The following is a 17,096-nucleotide window of genomic DNA, read 5'->3' on the forward strand; positions in this document are numbered from 1 at the left end:
CCCCACAGCGACGCCTGCAGAGAGAATCCAGAGGTTCACCCTGACCACGACTGCCCGGTAACAAAGAACCCGATGTCTGGGAGAAGCACTGCACCGAAGCCCCCAGGCCCGAGAGGAACCACCTACTGGTGCAGGAGTGACCAGCAGGCAGCCCTCATCCTTGCCCAGACGGTGGCTGGCCCGAGAAGCCCTCCTGTGCCCTGCCTGCATCGCCTCATTGATTTCCCACTACAACCTGACACCTACTTTCCACACTGCACCCGGCCGCCCCTGTGCCGCTGAGGGTGTATTTTGTGTGCCTGTTTGTGACCCCCCCAGTGCTCTACAAAACCCCCCTGGTCTGCTCCCCGAGGACGCAGGTACTTACCTGCTAGCAGACTGGAACTGGAGCACCCTTAGTCTCCATAGGCGCCTATGTTATTTGAGCCCTACTTTGACCTCTGCACCTGACCGGCCCTGTGTTGTTGGTGCTGGGTGTTTGGTGTAGACTTGAACCTCCAACGGTGGGCTGCCTATGCCCCGGAGACTGAACTTGTAAGTGCTTTACTTACCTGAATAACTAACCATTACTTACCTCCCCCCAGGAACTGTTGATTTTTGCAGTGTCCACTTTTAAAATAGGTTATTGCCATTTTTGCCAAAACTGTGTACATTACTGTTTTAATTCAAAGTTCCCTAATTACCTATGGCAAGTACCTTATAACTTATGTACTTACTTGAATTCTGAATCTTGTGGTTCTGAAATAAATTAAGGAAAGAATAGTTTTCTGTATTAAAACCTATTGGCCTGGAGTTAAGTCTTTGAGTGTGTGTTCTCATTTATTGCCTGTGTGTGTACAACAAATGCTTAACACTACCCTCTGATAAGCCTACTGCTCGACCATACTACCACAAACTAGAGCATTAGTATTATCTAATTGTGTCACTATCAACCTCTAAGGGGAACCCTTGGACTCTGTGCACACTATCTCTCACTTTGAGATAGTATATACAGAGCCAACTTCCTACAATAAGCAACTTTTATACTCCACAATTGGCATACTGGTGTACCCTGGCAAGTCCCTAGTATATGGTACTTAGGTACCCAGGGCATTGGTACATCAGGAGTCCTTCTTGAGCTGCAGCATGTATTGTGCCACCCACGGGAGCCCATGCAAACTGTGTCTTCAGGCCTGCCATTGCAGCCTGTGTGAAATGGTGCATGCACTTTTCACCCCAGATATAAGGTTTACGTTATACCCTGGTCACTGCACTCTGACCCTGTAAGTCACCCCTAAGGTAGGCCCTTCAGCCCCAGGGCAGGGTACCTAGTTCTAAGTGTGCGGGTACCCCTGCATGAGTAGAGGTACCCTTACAAACCCCAGACCCCATTTTCTGGGCTTTGTAAGTGCGGGGGAGCCTGTTTAAGGTATGTAGTAGACCCTGGTCATCACGAGATGTCCAAGTAGATAATGGCTTCACTGAACCTGTCATGTTTGGTATCAAACATGTTGGAATCATGCAACTACACCGATTCCAGTGTTAGTTCCATGATACTATGTACTGTGGGATTCCTTAGAGGATCCCCCCATGTCTGCCTGTACAGGTTTGCAGGGTCTGCATGCAAGCCAGTGCTGCTGCTGACCCCAGACACTGTTCTGCCCTCCTGCTGCTGAGCCTAACTCGGGCAGGGGAAGGCAGAACAAATAATTTCCTGTACAGGAGAGGTGTTACTGCCTCTTCTTTAGAAATAGGTGTCTCTGGGCTAGGATGGGGGTGCTTCTGAGCCCACCAGACTGCTTTGAAGGGCGCATTTGATGCCCTCCTTGCATAAACCAGTTTACTCCAATGCAGGGGCCCCTGGCTCCTACTCTGGTGCAAAATCACACAAAGAACAGGGGAGTGGCCACCCCCCTGTCCAGCTCCTTCCCGAAGGAAGTGCCCAGAGCTCTGCCAGGTGGCCACTTAATTCTGCCATCTTGGAACCAAGATGAGCAGAGGCCCCTGGGAGCATCTGACTGGTCAGTCCACCAGATTAGCATCCCTGATCCTCCCAGATAGGTGGGTCACTGCAGAAGCTGTCCAACTCCTTTCCTGGGTTACTTAAGGGCTCCCCTGAGGGTGGGAGTCTAGATTCATTTGCAAGACTGTTCTGCAAGACACTTCTGTGACCTGGACTCTGGAACCACTGCTGGACTTTGCCGGGATCCAAGACAAGACTGCAAGGAGTGGGAGGGCTCCTGTTGCAACTTTGTCCCCATGCATTGCAAGGACTTTGCAACCTCTGTGCATCCTCCAGAGTAACAAGGACTCTGCCTGCACTTAGGACAGCCTCCTACACTCACCACTTGCCGTCTTGTGCCGTGGGCTGTATTTGGGGTCTCACTTTTGGGGTCGATGCCCTCCAACCACTTTTGTCCATGGTCTCGGGCGGGAGCTCCAGTCCCCTTTCGGGCAGCTGGGCCTCCTGGGTCAGTCCTTAAGGCCAGTGTGCAGTTGTGCACATTTGAGATCCACCCCACCCCAAGTCAGTTATTCTCCTCCAGGTTACAGGAGCTCCAGGCTTCCTTTCCCACCACAGGGTTTCCAATCAGCAGGTGGCTCAGCTCTCTGCCATACTCCCCGGAGCCTATCCCACCATTTTAGTTGTGCAGTCGTGGCTGCCAGTTCCTTTGCTGTCCTGGCAGGTCTCTCACACCTCTCCAAGGGATCACGTCTGCTACGTGGCCGCTCCATCTCTCAACCTGGTCCAACTCGTGCTGTTCGTCTCAAGGGTTACTTTGCTACCAGGTGGTGAGCTCCTGCACTCTGGTGGGGAGGACTCCAGGCTTTCCCAAGGTCGGCTGCCCAGCCCATGCAGTAAAGTGGACCAATTAATTGGATGGATGCCCCAGGATGCTTCAGCCTGCGGGGCTTATGGCCACAGAGCTCAGTTCTGCAAGTCCGCCGCCATTGCCTTTCCAGGCCACACCCCCTGGTCCAACTTCTACCAATTTTTGGCACATTTCTGGCATTTGACATAATCTAAGTAAGCCACTGTGACTGGTAAAGTGAATAACCTAGACACCATTATGCCGCTTAAAACTAATGAATTATATGTCAAATTCATATTGAGCACTTTATTAGTCACTTAACCCATATCAAAATGACTGGATAGGTTCTAAAAAAGGTAATAATTGCTGTGTTATTTTTAAATATCAGGTCTAATTGTTTAAGTATGTTTTCTTTTTGCATCTGCAGTTCAACACACGAGCACTTGTTGAAACCTCATTTTGGATAGATTTGGTATAAGCTAGTTAGACTGTGCACTACATTTCTGTATGTGGGCTAACTGCTCATGTAGCACAAGTTGTAACTGTATCGAAATATATTTAGAGCCTGCGTGGCAAACAAGAAACAAATGCCAGGCATTTGCATCATAGATACCTAATTCAAGTACTTTCAAGTTATGAAAATACTACTTAAATGTGTATCGTTGAGCTTTGTCTCTTTCAAAATTTTGTAAGCTCATTGTTTAAGAACTAACTTGGACACAAATCAAAAGTTCCAAAAACATATTTTTTGGACTTAATTTAACAGGCACTAGTTCAATCAATCAATCAAGGTATTTATACAGCACGCTACTCACCCGTGAGGGTCTCAAGGCGCTAGGCGGGGGAGGTCACTGCTGCTCGAAGAGCCAGGTTTTGAGACGCCTCCGGAAGGCGAGGTGGTCCTGAGGTGGGCGGGGAGGGAATTTCACGTCTTGGCTGCCAGGTAGGAGAAGGATTTCCCCCCTGCGTTGGTTCGGCGGATGCGAGGGACGGCGGCGAGAGCGAGGCTGGTGGAGCGAAGTTGACGGGTGGGCGTGTAGAAGGCGAGGCGACGGTTGAGGTATTCAGGGCCCTTGTTGTGGAGGGCTTTGTGTGTGTGGGTGAGGAGCCTGAAGGTGATCCTTTTGTTGACGGGTAGCCAGTGAAGGTGTTTCAGGTGGGCAGAGATGTGGCTGTGGCGGGGTACGTCGAGGATGAGGCGTGCAGATGCGTTTTGTATGCGCTGAAGACGTTTCTGAAGTTTTGCGGTGGTTCCTGCGTATAGGGTGTTTCCGTAGTCCAGGCGGCTTGTGACGAGGGCGTGGGTCACAGTTTTTCTGGTGTAGGTGGGGATCCAGCGGAAGATTTTTCGGAGCATGCGAAGTGTGTGGAAGCAGGAAGACGAGACGGCGTTGACTTGCTTGGTCATGGTGAGAAGGGGGTCCAGGACGAATCAGAGGTTGGGTGCGTGGTCTGAGGGGGTCGGTGCGGTGCCCAGGGCCGTGGGCCACCAGGAGTCGTCCCAGGCAGACGGGGAGTTTCCGAGGATGAGGACTTCCGTCTTGACTGAGTTCAGCTTCAGGCGGCTGAGTTTCATCCATTCTGCAACGTCTTTCATTCCATCCTGCAGGTTGGTTTGGGCGGTGACTGGGTCTTTGGTGAGGGAGAGTATCAGCTGGGTGTCATCGGCGTAGGAGATGATGTTGATGTTGTGTTTGCATGAGATGTCGGCGAGGGGGCTTATGTAGACATTGAAGAGAGTAGGGCTGAGCGAGGAGCCTTGTGGGACGCCGCAGATGATCTCGGTGGGTTTCGAGCGGAAAGGCAGGAGGTAGACTCTTTGGGAACGGTCCAAGAGAAAAGAGATGATCCAGTCCAGGGCCTGTCCTTGGATACCGGTGGATTAGAGGCGAGTTATTAGGGTGCGGTGGCAGACGGTGTCGAAGGCAGCCGAGAGGTTGAGGAGGATGAGGGCGGTTGTTTCTCCATTGTCCAGTAGGGTTCGGATGTCGTCGGTGACTGCGATGAGGGCGGTTTCCGTGCTGTGGTTGGCCCGAAATCCGGACTGAGAGGGGTCGAGCAGGTTGTTGTCTTTGAGGAAGTTGGTCAGTTGCTTGTTGACGGCCTTCTCGATGACTTTGGCCGGGAAGGGGAGGAGCGAGATGGGGCGGAAAATTTTCAGGTCGTTGGGGTCCGCCGTAGGTTTCTTCAGGAGAGCGTTGACTTCCGTGTGTTTCCAGCTCTCGGGGAAGGTGGCAGATGCAAACGAGCTGTTGATGATGGTCTGGAGATAGGGGGCGATGATGGCGTCGTCTTTGTTGAAGATGTAATGTGGGCAAGGGTCCGAGGGGGCACCGGAGTGGATGGTGTTCATGGTAGTTGAGGGTGACGGCTGGGGCTGTGAGTTCCGTGGTGGTCGGCGGGGTCTGTGGACCGAAGTTGTCGTGTAGGTCGGTGATCTTTCGATGGAAAAAGGTAGCGAGGGAGTTGCAGAGTTCTTGTGAGGGCATGATGGAGTTGGAGCTGGCGTTGGGATTGGAGAGCTCTTTGACGATGTTGAAGAGTTCTTTGCTGTTGTGGGTGTTCTTGTCCAGTCGCTCTTTGAAGGATGCTCTTTTGATGGTGCGGATCAGTTGGTGGTGTTCGCGGGTGGCGATTTTGAGGGCTGACATATTTTCTGCGGTGTGTTCTTTGCGCCAGCTTTTTCCGAGGGTACGGCAGGTTTTATTGGATTCTTTGAGGGCGTCAGTGAACCATTGAGGTTTCCTGATGTCGGTCTGTCTTGGGAGGCGTCTGAGGGGGGGCGAGGTTGTCAGCGCAGTTGGTGATCCACTGTGTGAGGCTGAGGGCTGCGTTGTTGGCGTCGGAGGTGATGGCAGGTTGGCTGTGGTTGAGAGTGGAGAGTAGCTGTTCTGTGGACATTTTGTTCCAAGGTCTGCGGGTGCTAGGTTGTGTGCGAAGGTGGTGGGTCTTGCGTCTGAAGGTGAAGTGGACACATCTGTGGTCGGTCCAGTGTATCTCGGAAGAGTGGCTGAAGGATACGTGGTTGCTGGTGGAGAAGATGGGGTCGAGCGTGTGTCCAGCGATGTGGGTGGGGGTGTTCACCAGTTGCTTGAGACCGAGGGTGTCGAGGTTGTCGAGTAGGGTGGTGGTGTTGGTGTCGTTCTGCTCCAGGTGGAAGTTCAAGTCTCCGAGGAGGATGTAGTCTGGCGAGGCTAGGGCGTGCGGGGAGATGAAGTCTGTGATGGTTTCGCTGAATGGGGCGCGTGGTCCAGGGGGCCTGTAGACGAAAGTTCCTCTGAGGGTGGTCCTGGGGTCAGTGTGGATCTGGAAGTGCATGTGTTAGGCGGCAAGGAGGGTGTCTTCGGTGGAGGTAGTGACGTTGATGGAGCTTTTGTATATGATGGCGATTCCTCCTCCGACTTTGTTGGTGCGGTCTTTCCTGGCGATCTTGTAGCCGTCGGGGATGGCTAGGGCGATGTCGGGGGCCGATGAAGCGTTCATCCAGGTCTCAGTGATGAAGGCGACGTCTGGTGCGGAAGAGTCCAGGAGGTCCCATAGTTCAATGGCGTGCTTGTGGACGGAGCGTGCGTTGATGAGGATGCACTTGAGGTGGTTGTTGGAGCGTGGGCTGGTGGACGGATTGCCGTGGCGGTGGAAGGTATACTTGCAGGTTTGACAGGCGAAGGGTCCATGTGTGCGTTTCGGGCTGACTTGGTAGCAGGTGGTAGTACGTCCGGGGTTGAGTGCGTGGAGGGAGGTGGCGTCGTAACTGTGCTGGGGGTTTTGGGAGCGTTGGGGGCCAGGGGTTCTGGCGCTGGGCGCGGTCCAGGCGCGGATGGGCGCAGACGGGCTTGCCTTTGGCGCGCCAGCGGCGCGGCTGCACAGCGGCCGCCATAAGAGAGAAGGGGGGAGAGGAGAGGTCAGCTGGGAGGCGGGAGGGAGGGCGACGAATGGGAGCAGGGGGGGGCGGGGCCGCACGGGTGGCAGCGGCGGGAAAGCAGAGAGCGGGAAGCAGGGAGGCGGGAAAAAGAGAGAAAATGTGGGAAAAAGAGAGGAAATTCACTGTAGAAAAGTGAGGATGGCAAGAAAAAATAGGAAAAGTCAGAGGAGGAAAAAACTCAGTGGGAAGTAGAGGGGCGAGATACACAGGAGCAGAAAGCACAGTGGCAGGGTGTAGAGTGGGAAATTCACAAGGGGAGAGCCAAGAAGAGAGGAGAAAACTGAGAAATAGACAAGAGAGAGCGCAAAGAAGTTCACGAGGGGAGAGCCAAGAGGAGAGGAGAAACCGAGAAATAGACAAGAGAGAGCGCAAAGAAGTTCACGAGGGGAGAGCCAAGAGGAGAGGAGAAACGGAGAAATAGACAAGAGAGAGCGCAAAGAAGTTCACGAGGGGAGATCCAAGAGGAGAGGAGAGGAGAAATGAAGAAAATAGACAGGCGGGAAGGCCATGCCATTGGCACTGGATCTTTCGCTCCAATGGTGCTCATAAAATGGAATGCATAGAATGGAAGACCCTTAAATTATAATCGCGTACCTGAAAATTAACAAACCAAAATACTGACCCATCCAGGAGTTAAGTGTTGAGAACTGAAAGAGAATGTTGACTATTAGATACATACAGAACAAGTTAAACATAAATCTGTACAGTTGAATGGAGGTGTTAATGGAGGAGCAGACACTGCTGTTTAGGGTGCAAGTCAAATAACTCACAATATTCATGTTTGTGTTTTGATTACAACTCAACAACACCGAGGAAAATCATGAGTCAGAAGGAAAAATCGTTTTTTTGGACAGTGGTAAAATTAGTTTACCCAGTCAATGCCGGGTGCTAAATAAATTGAACTAAATTATGAGGGCAAGGAACCTAATTAGATTGCCGACTTCTACCTCATTTTATGATTCTTCAGTGGACTCCTCAAAGTCGAGAAATCACTTTAAAAAACACAAGGATCAATACAGCGAAAGGAACTCAGCATCTGCTCAGTTAGTCCTACAATGGCTCCTACCCATAAGATCCCACTCAGGCAGTGTCAAGAGTGAAAGCAGGTCCTACTCCAGAGAGAGTTAGGGAGATGGCAGAAGGAAATCTACATAACACATGTAAGCCATTAACTGTTGAAGAGTGGTAGCTCTCAGGGAGAAACATATTTTTGCATACCAAGTGTCCAGCAGATTGGCCTAAGTCAATACATACAATGTCAGCTGACCGTATTCATTTTCCACTGTAACTGATTAACAAAAATTGTTAATGCGATGTCTAGACTCAGCTGTCGGTACTTCACCATTTAACATGGAGGTAAAGAGGCCAGACTTGTGCAAAATTACACATATTGGCCTGTGTGCACAAATCTCCACAGATGTTCTCACCTCACAGACCAGGTCCATATTGTAGAATGCTGGCTGTCCGTGATGCCGCAATGTAACCACACAAGGTGTGCTCTCCCCTGGCTGAACAGTGCCTGACTGTGGACTCATCTGCAGGGCCTGCCAGGCAAGAAGGAATTGTTACTATAGCTGACTCATAGAAAGCATCTCGTAGAGCAACCTAATACAGTACATAATCGATTTCCTTTTGAAGCTGGAGGAATTAACATTACTAGAAAACAAAACTTCATAAGAATACTCCGTGGGAGTGAGGCAGACAACATGTGATTTGTTATCTAACATTATACTTTGTTTTTCCTGTCTTTAAGGCATGTCAGACTCAAAACCGAAGAAGGGATCCTCCACCACACATAACCATTTCGGTCTCCTTGAAGTCTGTTTTCCAACCTATCATGTATCCTTCCCTTATCTTCACTTGTAGAGCAGTGTAACCAACTCTAAGGTTAAAAATCCTCCAGTCACTGGAGGGAGAACTGTGGTACTTCCTCTGAAACCTCTTCCTAATACCTCATGCTTGAGATGCTATGTACATAGAAAAATTGTGATGGTATGTGGTGTGGTATGTGGAAGTAGTTCCCCAGAAGGTTTTCTGATTTCATCTCAGCTCTTTCTCATCATTCGTGCTATTTCCAGAACCCAACATTGCTCATTTTTTCATCCTCTGCATTAAGAATTACAGTTTCTTCCAACATGCGAAGGGTCAAGATCCATTCCTCTTTTATGTCCTATTTAACCATCTAGAAATATCTGATGTGCTCCAGCCTAGGGTGTTGGCCCTGCATTCACTACTATCCAGGGGACATCATTCAGGATGGTTGTGCCATTCACAGATTCCAGGACCCTCGTCCAATCTTAACGCAACCATGCGATTCATCCTTTCTTCTCACCAGTCTAGCCCTATGTCTACCCTCCCTTGAACTAGTCCACTTCTGTGTCTTGCTCTCTTTGATACCTCTATGGAGCCTAATGGCTCATCTTTCCTTCCAACCCACACCACAGCTCACACTGCCAGCTATACTCAGCACATTGTGAAGCAATCATGTCTCCAGAGAGAACAACGTGGTGAGCAGAGTGAGCTATGGTGTGTTTTTGTGTGTTTTATTCTATAACTGGACAATGGCAAGGCTTGGGATCCTGTTTATAGCTGGAAGGGTTAGTGGTGGATGAATAACTAAGGAAATGTTATGTGCAGTGGCTAAACTCCCACAATAATCTGGTCAGGGGGACATTCCAGAGGCAAGACAATGACATCTGGCAAGTACCACTTGCCTCAGCCTGTTAGTAATAACTTAATTTGGAGGCTTACTTTCAGGAACGGTGGGAGGACTACCGTGTAACAACACCAAAGAGCACTATAGTTAATGGAATAAGTCATGGTTTAAAGTCCAAATCAAACTCGAAAAATAAAAATATATTAGGTATTAACCACAAAACTGAATAAATATGATAAAGGGTAACAAAATTCAACTGGTGTTTTGATTCCTAAAAAATCCTTCCATTCATTTGATTCCAGTGGGTCAAATATAAAACAAATAACAATACAAATTCTCTTTCGATTGCAAAATAAATTACACAGACATCTAGTCAGTTAACTGCACATGTCCTCACCTCGCTGACACTAAGTGATGCAGCATACCAGCTGAAGTAAATGGCTTCTTTCTCAGAGGTGTTGGTCAGAAAGACAAGGCGGCTGGATTTGCTGTATACTGGGATGTCCCCAAAGGCAACTCTTTGCTTGGACAGAAGAGCCATCTACATTGAAGAGTGGGTTCAAAAGAACAGACGTGAGTAAAACTTGAATGGGGGTATAGTTAAAAGCCATGTGCAGTGACAATTGGTCACAGAATAGATTAGAGTACAACGTAAAAAAGCACATTATATTTAAGAGCCATAAACAGTGAGAAGCAGACACTGGAAAATGGATGCAGATGGAGTACACATGTGCACACTTTAAAAGCGGACACAAAGTTTAAGCAGCATCAGAAGTGAAGAATGCATGTAAGAGTACAGTTTTGAGAATGATTTGAGGAGGTACAGAAGCTTGAAGGCAAACTCCAAGAACAAAAACATGCTTGAAGGGTCTGCATATCTCTTAAGGAGGAACAGTCACCCACTAGTCTGTATTACAGTACCTGTCCTGGTAGGGCAAGTCTTTGTGTTCCAGGAGTCCAGATATCCAGTGTAGAAAAGTCCTCAAACCGTCCTGCACTACCCAAAACATGCTGGTCATAGCCAATGCCTTGGAACGTGATCAGAGCAGAGTCACCTCCAAGGATATGCACAGGAATATCAACCTAATGGTGCGGACAAAAAGGTCAGAAACAGTCAAATTCTTTGATATGAAAGGATGACCTAAACAAAATATTTAATAATTGTTCTAATCAATAGCACCATCAACAAACAGACATGGTGGCTATATTCCTAGCACATCAGTGTTATTAACCAATAACTGATAATGTACCTTGGACCATAAGTCTCAGTTTAGGATCTGCACTGTTAATTGGAGAAACCCATCATAATTGGTCTGTAACCATTCATGTGATTGTGACAGTTGTGCCTCGTTCTTCAAGATTAAGGGAGGGAGTGATTCCAAAGTACAAAATAACAGTAGCAGTAAAATAATGTTTTTTAATTTTCTTATAAATAACTGGCATCAAGTTCCTGAGATGATTTGTAGTCAAATCAACAATTGTATAATTTAGAACAGCCAGTGCCCTTTACTTTTCTCTCAGATCTTTTCAAATTGGGGTGGGAATTTTCTTATATGGTGTTTTTGCACATTGCCTATAAGTTAAGCTGACTGTTTTTGTGCCAAACTACCACAGGATTAAACAAAGGTTTATTTAGTGACTTTTTGTGGTTCACCCTGGCGAGGATTGTGGCTGTTGCTTGAGTAGAGTTTCACCCCCCCCACAACCAAAAACTCAATTTCTCACATTGATCCTCAGTAGAGGGATTCAGTACGTGTTTGTGTCAGTGCCATACAGTGATTTGTGTAACACAAAAATCATTTTTTAAATAATTTGATACCATATTTGATCTCTTTTTAAATTCTCCTTGACCGGCTCTTTTTGCTTTTTGCAAATTCACTTCTATTCCACCTGTCTATTTTTGCCTGTGACCCTACCTGCAAGGACGATGTTTGAGCTCAGCAATCTGGAGATTGCAGCTGAGTTCAGAGGATTCTGCAAGAAAAGGGACTACCAGCAAAGACGAGCTCCAAAAAACAGGAGCTGCAGATGTTCATTCTGAGGAGGATTGCAATTGTTCCTTGAGTAGGGTTTCATCTCCCCTCAACCAACAACCCAATTTCTCACAGTCAGAAACTCTGACAAACAAATCCTCTTGAATATTCCATCCACAGTAACTTACTCATTCTGTACTTGCATTTGTTTATTGTAGCTGTAATTATATGATTAACCAGTGAAGAACAAGAAATTCCAGTGGCTTGGTGCAGAACAGCCCTCTCTGTAAGGGGTGCAATATATGATAGTGTAAAGATATAGGACTCATCCATTTTGTACACTCTAAACCATGATCATTTTTCATCTTTGTGGTCATTGCTTTTTTGTGGGGGTGGAGGATTGTTTGATACCAAACATGTTTTCCTATCTATGTTGTTGCAATCCTGTCTCTATTGACACCAATAAAACTTTTTTTTTTTTTTAAATGAAGATGGATGCCATATTTGTTAGCATGATATGGATGAAGTAGTAGCTAAAGATATCTAGGTGACAATTATGAGCTCAAATTCAGCTGCTTTGAGGAGGATAGGGGTTAAATCTTCTCTAGGTATAATGAAGTAGTTGGTGTTTCTAAAACAAACAGTACAAGATATAGTTCGTGGGAGAATCTGGTGAAACCTCTATAGGGAAGTGAGATAGATCTTCTCTGAATATCATCGTGGAGAAGTGTGGCTCAATGGTTAGAGCGGCAGACCCTGAAGCAGAGTTCTGGCTCAAGACCAGGGTTCAAGTCCCGCTTCGGTAGGTCTTGGGCTCAATTCCCCTTGACCAGATAATTCTTGCCTCGGTGCCTAATCTAATTCATGGGTCCCACTCTGCAACTCTGGGCAATAGCTTGCTTAATCTCCACAACGGCCCCAACAGCGCTTGGATGCCTGGCTTCACCCTGGGGGTGCTCAGGAGTGGGCGCCTCACAGGGAAAAGCCAGGAGGGGTTCCATAGCGGTATGAGTACAGCGCCTTGAGACCCTAACGGGTGAATAGTGCGCTATACAAGTGCTAATTTACATTTACAATATCAAGGCAACACAACAATAATGGTTGGCGTGAAAAAAAACAAGGCGTCTTCATGTTAAGTGCTGAGACAGAATGATGATTATTTTTTTTATTATTTCAATATTGTGTAATGCTAACAGAATACTGGAAGATGTTAGGGACTGGCAAACAGAGGGGAGTCGACGCAGCAACTGAAAAGTGAAGCTAATTATTAAGAGACTAGTTTTTAACCATGCAGGAACATAAAGTAAACCCTTCAGATATTTATAGTTTTCTGTCTCATGGCACAGGGACATGGGGAAAGAGTTCGCAAGGGAAGGCCCTGGGGAAGCCATTGATCTTCTGCCACCATGTTTGCAGTAAGTCATGATAAATTTGGTCAGTTTGCTAAAAGAACAATAGTTGTGAGTGAGAGATGTACAGTGTAGGAAGGTTGCTCTGTATAAACTATATCAAAGAGAGATATAGTGTGCACAGAGTCCAGGGGTTCCCCAGAGGCTATACAGAGGAAAAAAATAATACTCATGCTCTATTTATGGTAGTGTGGTCGAGCAGTTAGGCTTATCAGAGGGTAGTGTTAAGCATTTGTTGTACACACACAAGCAATAGAAGAAACACACACTCAATGACTTAACTCCAGACCAATAGGATTTTACATAGAAAAATATATTTTGATAATTTATTTTTAGAACCACAAGATTCAGTTTGCAGGTAAGCACATAAAATTAAAGGTAATTTTCATATATATGATCAGGACTTTGAATAGAATCGACAATGTATACAAGTTTTTATAAATGGCAAAAAGCTATTTTAAAAGTGGACACACTGCATTTTTCAACAGTTCCTAGGAGAAGAAAAGATAGTACAGTTTTGCAGGTAAGTAGATGACTTACAGTTCTTATCTCTGGGGTTCAGGTAGTCGGTCACTGGGGGTTCAAGTTAACCCCAAACACCCATCAGCAGCAACACGGGCCGGTCGGGTGGAGAGGTCAAAGAGGAACCAAATTAACGTGGGCTCCTATAGAGACAGGGGGTACTTGGAATACGGTCAGCCAGCAGGTAAGTACCCGCGACTCAGAGGGCAGACCAGGGGGGATTAGAGGAGCACTGGAGGGTCCACACGTAGGCACCAAACACACCCTCAGTGGCACAGGAGCGGCTGGGTGCAAACAGGATGTCGAGTTTCCAATGCTGGTCCATGAGGAGGCCCTGGAGTTCACTCAGAGGCTGCAGGTGAGGTCTTGGGCACACCACCGGTCAGACAGGAAGGATAGTCGCCTGCTGAACGATGAGGCACGGGGGTCGATTTCTCCAAGGCCTGGGGGCTCCGGGTGTATGGTGTTCTCTAGGCGTCGAATATCTTTGTCCTTAGCTCGCGGTCAGTGGGGTCCTCGGGATTCCCTCTGCAGGAGTCTTCGTGGAGGGGTGGAGAGGTCAACCTAGGCAAGGCTCTTGCTAGCAATCGCCTGGGGACTCTCTCTTGCTGGGTGGACCACCTGGACACGGGCCATGGGCGTCCGGTGCACAGGGGTCAGAGTCACGAATCCGGAGTGAAGTGGGAGTCCTTGGTTGTAGGTTTCTTTAGACAGAGTCACTGTCCTGAGAGTAGTTCTTGCTTCTTCTGGGTGTAGGGCAGTCCTCTGGAGTCTCCAGAGGTCGCTGGGCTCGCTGGACGCGCCACTGGTCTTTGTGCAGGTTCTTTGAAGCAGGAGACAGGCCGGTAGGGCTGGGGCCAAAGCAGTTGTCTTCCTTCTTCTCTGCTGAGGGTTTCAGCTTAGCAGACCTTCTTCTTGTAGTTCGCCAGGAATCTGGTGAGCTTGGTTCCGGGAGGCCCTTAAAGCCTAGATTTAGGGGCGTGTTATGAGCCAGAGGGCAGTAGCCAATGGCTACTGTCCCTGAGGGTGGCTACACTCTCATTGTGCCCACTCCCTTTGGGTAGGGAGGCACATTCCTATCCCTATTGGTCCCTGTCCTCCAAACCAAGATGGAGGATTCTGCAGGGAGGGGGTCACCTCAGCCCAGGACACCTTAGGGGTGGTCCTGGCTGGGGTGGTCACTCCTCCCTACTTCCCTAATTTTCCCACCGGACTTGCTGCCAAAAGGGGGGCTTTGTCTGGGGCGGGCATCTCCACTGACTGGAGTGTCCTGGGGCACTGTAACCCGAGGCTTGAGCCCTTGAGACTCACTGCCAGGTGTTAGTTCCTGCAGAGGGAGGTGTGAAGCACTTCCAACCCAGGACAGGCTTTGTTTCTGACCACAGAGTGCACAAAGGCACTCACCGCATGTGTTCAGAAACTTGTCTGAAAGTGGCAGGCTGGCACAGACCGGTCAGTCCTACACTAGCAGTTGGGCTAACATACAGGGGGCATCTCTAGGATGCCCTCTATGTGCATTTTTCAATAATTCCCACACTGGCATCAGTGTGGGTTTATTGTGCTGAGACATTTGATACCAAACTTCCCAGTATTCAGTGAAGCCATTATGGTGCTGTGGAGTTCGTAATGACAAACTCCCAGACCATATACTCAATATGGCTACACTGCACTTACAATGTCTAAGAATGGACTTAGACACTGTAGGGGCATATTGCTCATGCAACTATGCCCTCACCTGTGGTATAGTGCACCCTGCCTTAGGGCTGTAAGGCCTGCTAGAGGGGTGACTTACCTATGCCACAGGCAGTGGTTTGTGGGCATGGCACCCTGAGAGGGGTGCCATGCCGACTTTGTCTTTTTCTCCCATGTGCTGAGTGAGGGGTCCCCTAGGGTGGCATAATACATGCTCCAGCTCTTAGAGACCTTCCCTGGCCACAAGGCCCTTGGTACCATGGGTACCTTTAACAAGGGACTTAACTGTGTGCCAGGGCTGTACCAATTGTGCAAAAAAGGTACAGTTTTAGGGAAAGAACATTGGTGCTGGTGCCTGGTTAGGAGGGTCCCGGCACACTTTCAATCAAAGTTGGCATCAACACTAGGCAAAAAGGGGGAGGGTCACCATTCCAACAGTGGCACTTCCATACAGAAAGTAAGAGGAGAGACATTCTAACTGATGTTATGTAGCTGGCCTGTGTTAGTCTAGATGTGGACCATATAGTTTTGTACCCAATGGAGCTTGCCACAGATCAAGTAAAAAAATAGGAATAATATACAAAAAGAGTAATCTTAGGGTCAATCCATTTCAGTTATTCGCATTCCTGCTTAGGGTCTGACTCCTTCAGCTACTGAAAACCATTTTAGTCACTGCATGAATGGGATGTCTGACAAGCACACATTTTGTAGATGCACATATTATTTGATTGCCTTAACATTATGGCTTGTGTGCTGCTGGCACATGCTTGTGCTGACTCATCCTTCTGCTTTAGTGTGCCGTTTATCCCTTTTCTGAGATCCTAATTAACACCGGGAATCTCTAGCCCAGAGATCTCCAACCTTTTCTGTAGTGAGAGCTACATCTGTTCTGTGAAAATCATAGTGAGCTACTGAAGGCTAACTAACTTGCGCATTGTTATCAGACACCCCCACTGCCAGCTCTATTGACCTTAAGCATAATGTCCAGAGAGCCAGATACTCTGGTTTGGAAAAAATACTTTGACAAGTGGCACTATGACAGGGCTACAATGTGTGTCAGTGAGAGCATGGTCTTTGGGGATGTTTGAACATACATGTGTATGAAAGGCATATATGTGTATGGGGGACTATGAGCATGTGTTGTATGTGCTTGTGGCACATAACATACCTTTCAGCATATATGGCACCATTACATGTATAACACAAACATACATCCATTTTATTTTAAAGGGAGAAATTTTAAGAGCAGATAAATATTCTGCAAGAATGTTACAAATATGGGACATTTTTCTGCACTTTAAATTTCTCCCATTTAAAAATATACAGTGTTTTTCAGTTATACATATGGCAAAGTGTCTACTGGCCACTGGTAGCAGGAGGCCTGCTGTTTGTAAATGTGACACTTTGAAATGGCAGAACTTTAAAATGAAGAGTTAACTTAATCATTATAGTAACTTCTTATTTTAATATTTTCCCATTTAACAGCATTTAGAAACATCATTTTATTCTCACCCTCCAATACCGAGTTGACAAGGATTTTTAGTGAAGAGTTAAATACCTCAGTGCTTCAGTTTTTCACCTCTGTGCCCCAGCTGCTGCATTGGTTATAAATCTGACTGAACACTGCTCATTATCAAGCCCCCCTATCTGGAGCCTGATGATAATAATGTAAAGTAAATACAGCATTCCCTTAACTTTAAAAGAACAAGCATTTGCAATGCCATATGTCTCACATTTACTTGAGTTGGAGCTATTAGCATTGTAAATTTATAACTGGACTTCTTTTCCCACATTAGTTGGTCAGCGCTGCTGCATATTTTGGCCATTTTTGCAACATAATTCGAGAAGCCCTGCATATAACTGAAGAGTTAGTAAGCCTACTGGAATACTTTTTCAAACAAGGCCGAGAATGCTCTGAACAGTCCCTAGAGGACACCACAATAACAATAGCAGTTTTATGAAACATGATCATGTATGCATATAGTTAGCCCCTAGAGGGCATAACTAAATGGAAACATATTGGCAGAAAACAATGCGGTGTAAGCATATATTTAGCACCAAGAGGGCATAGTGCATTAAACATTTTCAGGGCTGGCAGGCCGACTGCAACGATATTACAAACAAGGCCCT

The 17,096-nt window shown here is 47.4% G+C and overlaps 1 protein-coding gene across 2 annotated transcripts in view; it reads right to left on the reverse strand.

The window, feature by feature from the left end:
* The window catches only part of CFAP65 (cilia and flagella associated protein 65), a 433,505-nt gene that overhangs the window by 109,801 nt on the left and 306,608 nt on the right, over positions 1 to 17,096 (reverse strand). For both annotated transcript variants that reach the window (XM_069227128.1, XM_069227129.1), the window contains exons 24-26: positions 10,292 to 10,453; positions 9,768 to 9,911; positions 8,142 to 8,258 (exon numbers count right to left, since the gene is read on the reverse strand). In XM_069227128.1, coding sequence (XP_069083229.1) covers positions 8,142 to 8,258; positions 9,768 to 9,911; positions 10,292 to 10,453 — 423 coding nt within the window. The remainder of the gene's footprint in view (positions 1 to 8,141; positions 8,259 to 9,767; positions 9,912 to 10,291; positions 10,454 to 17,096) is intronic.

Source organism: Pleurodeles waltl, chromosome 3_2, assembly GCF_031143425.1.
Source record: "Pleurodeles waltl isolate 20211129_DDA chromosome 3_2, aPleWal1.hap1.20221129, whole genome shotgun sequence".
In the NCBI taxonomy this organism is placed as follows: domain Eukaryota; kingdom Metazoa; phylum Chordata; class Amphibia; order Caudata; family Salamandridae; genus Pleurodeles; species Pleurodeles waltl.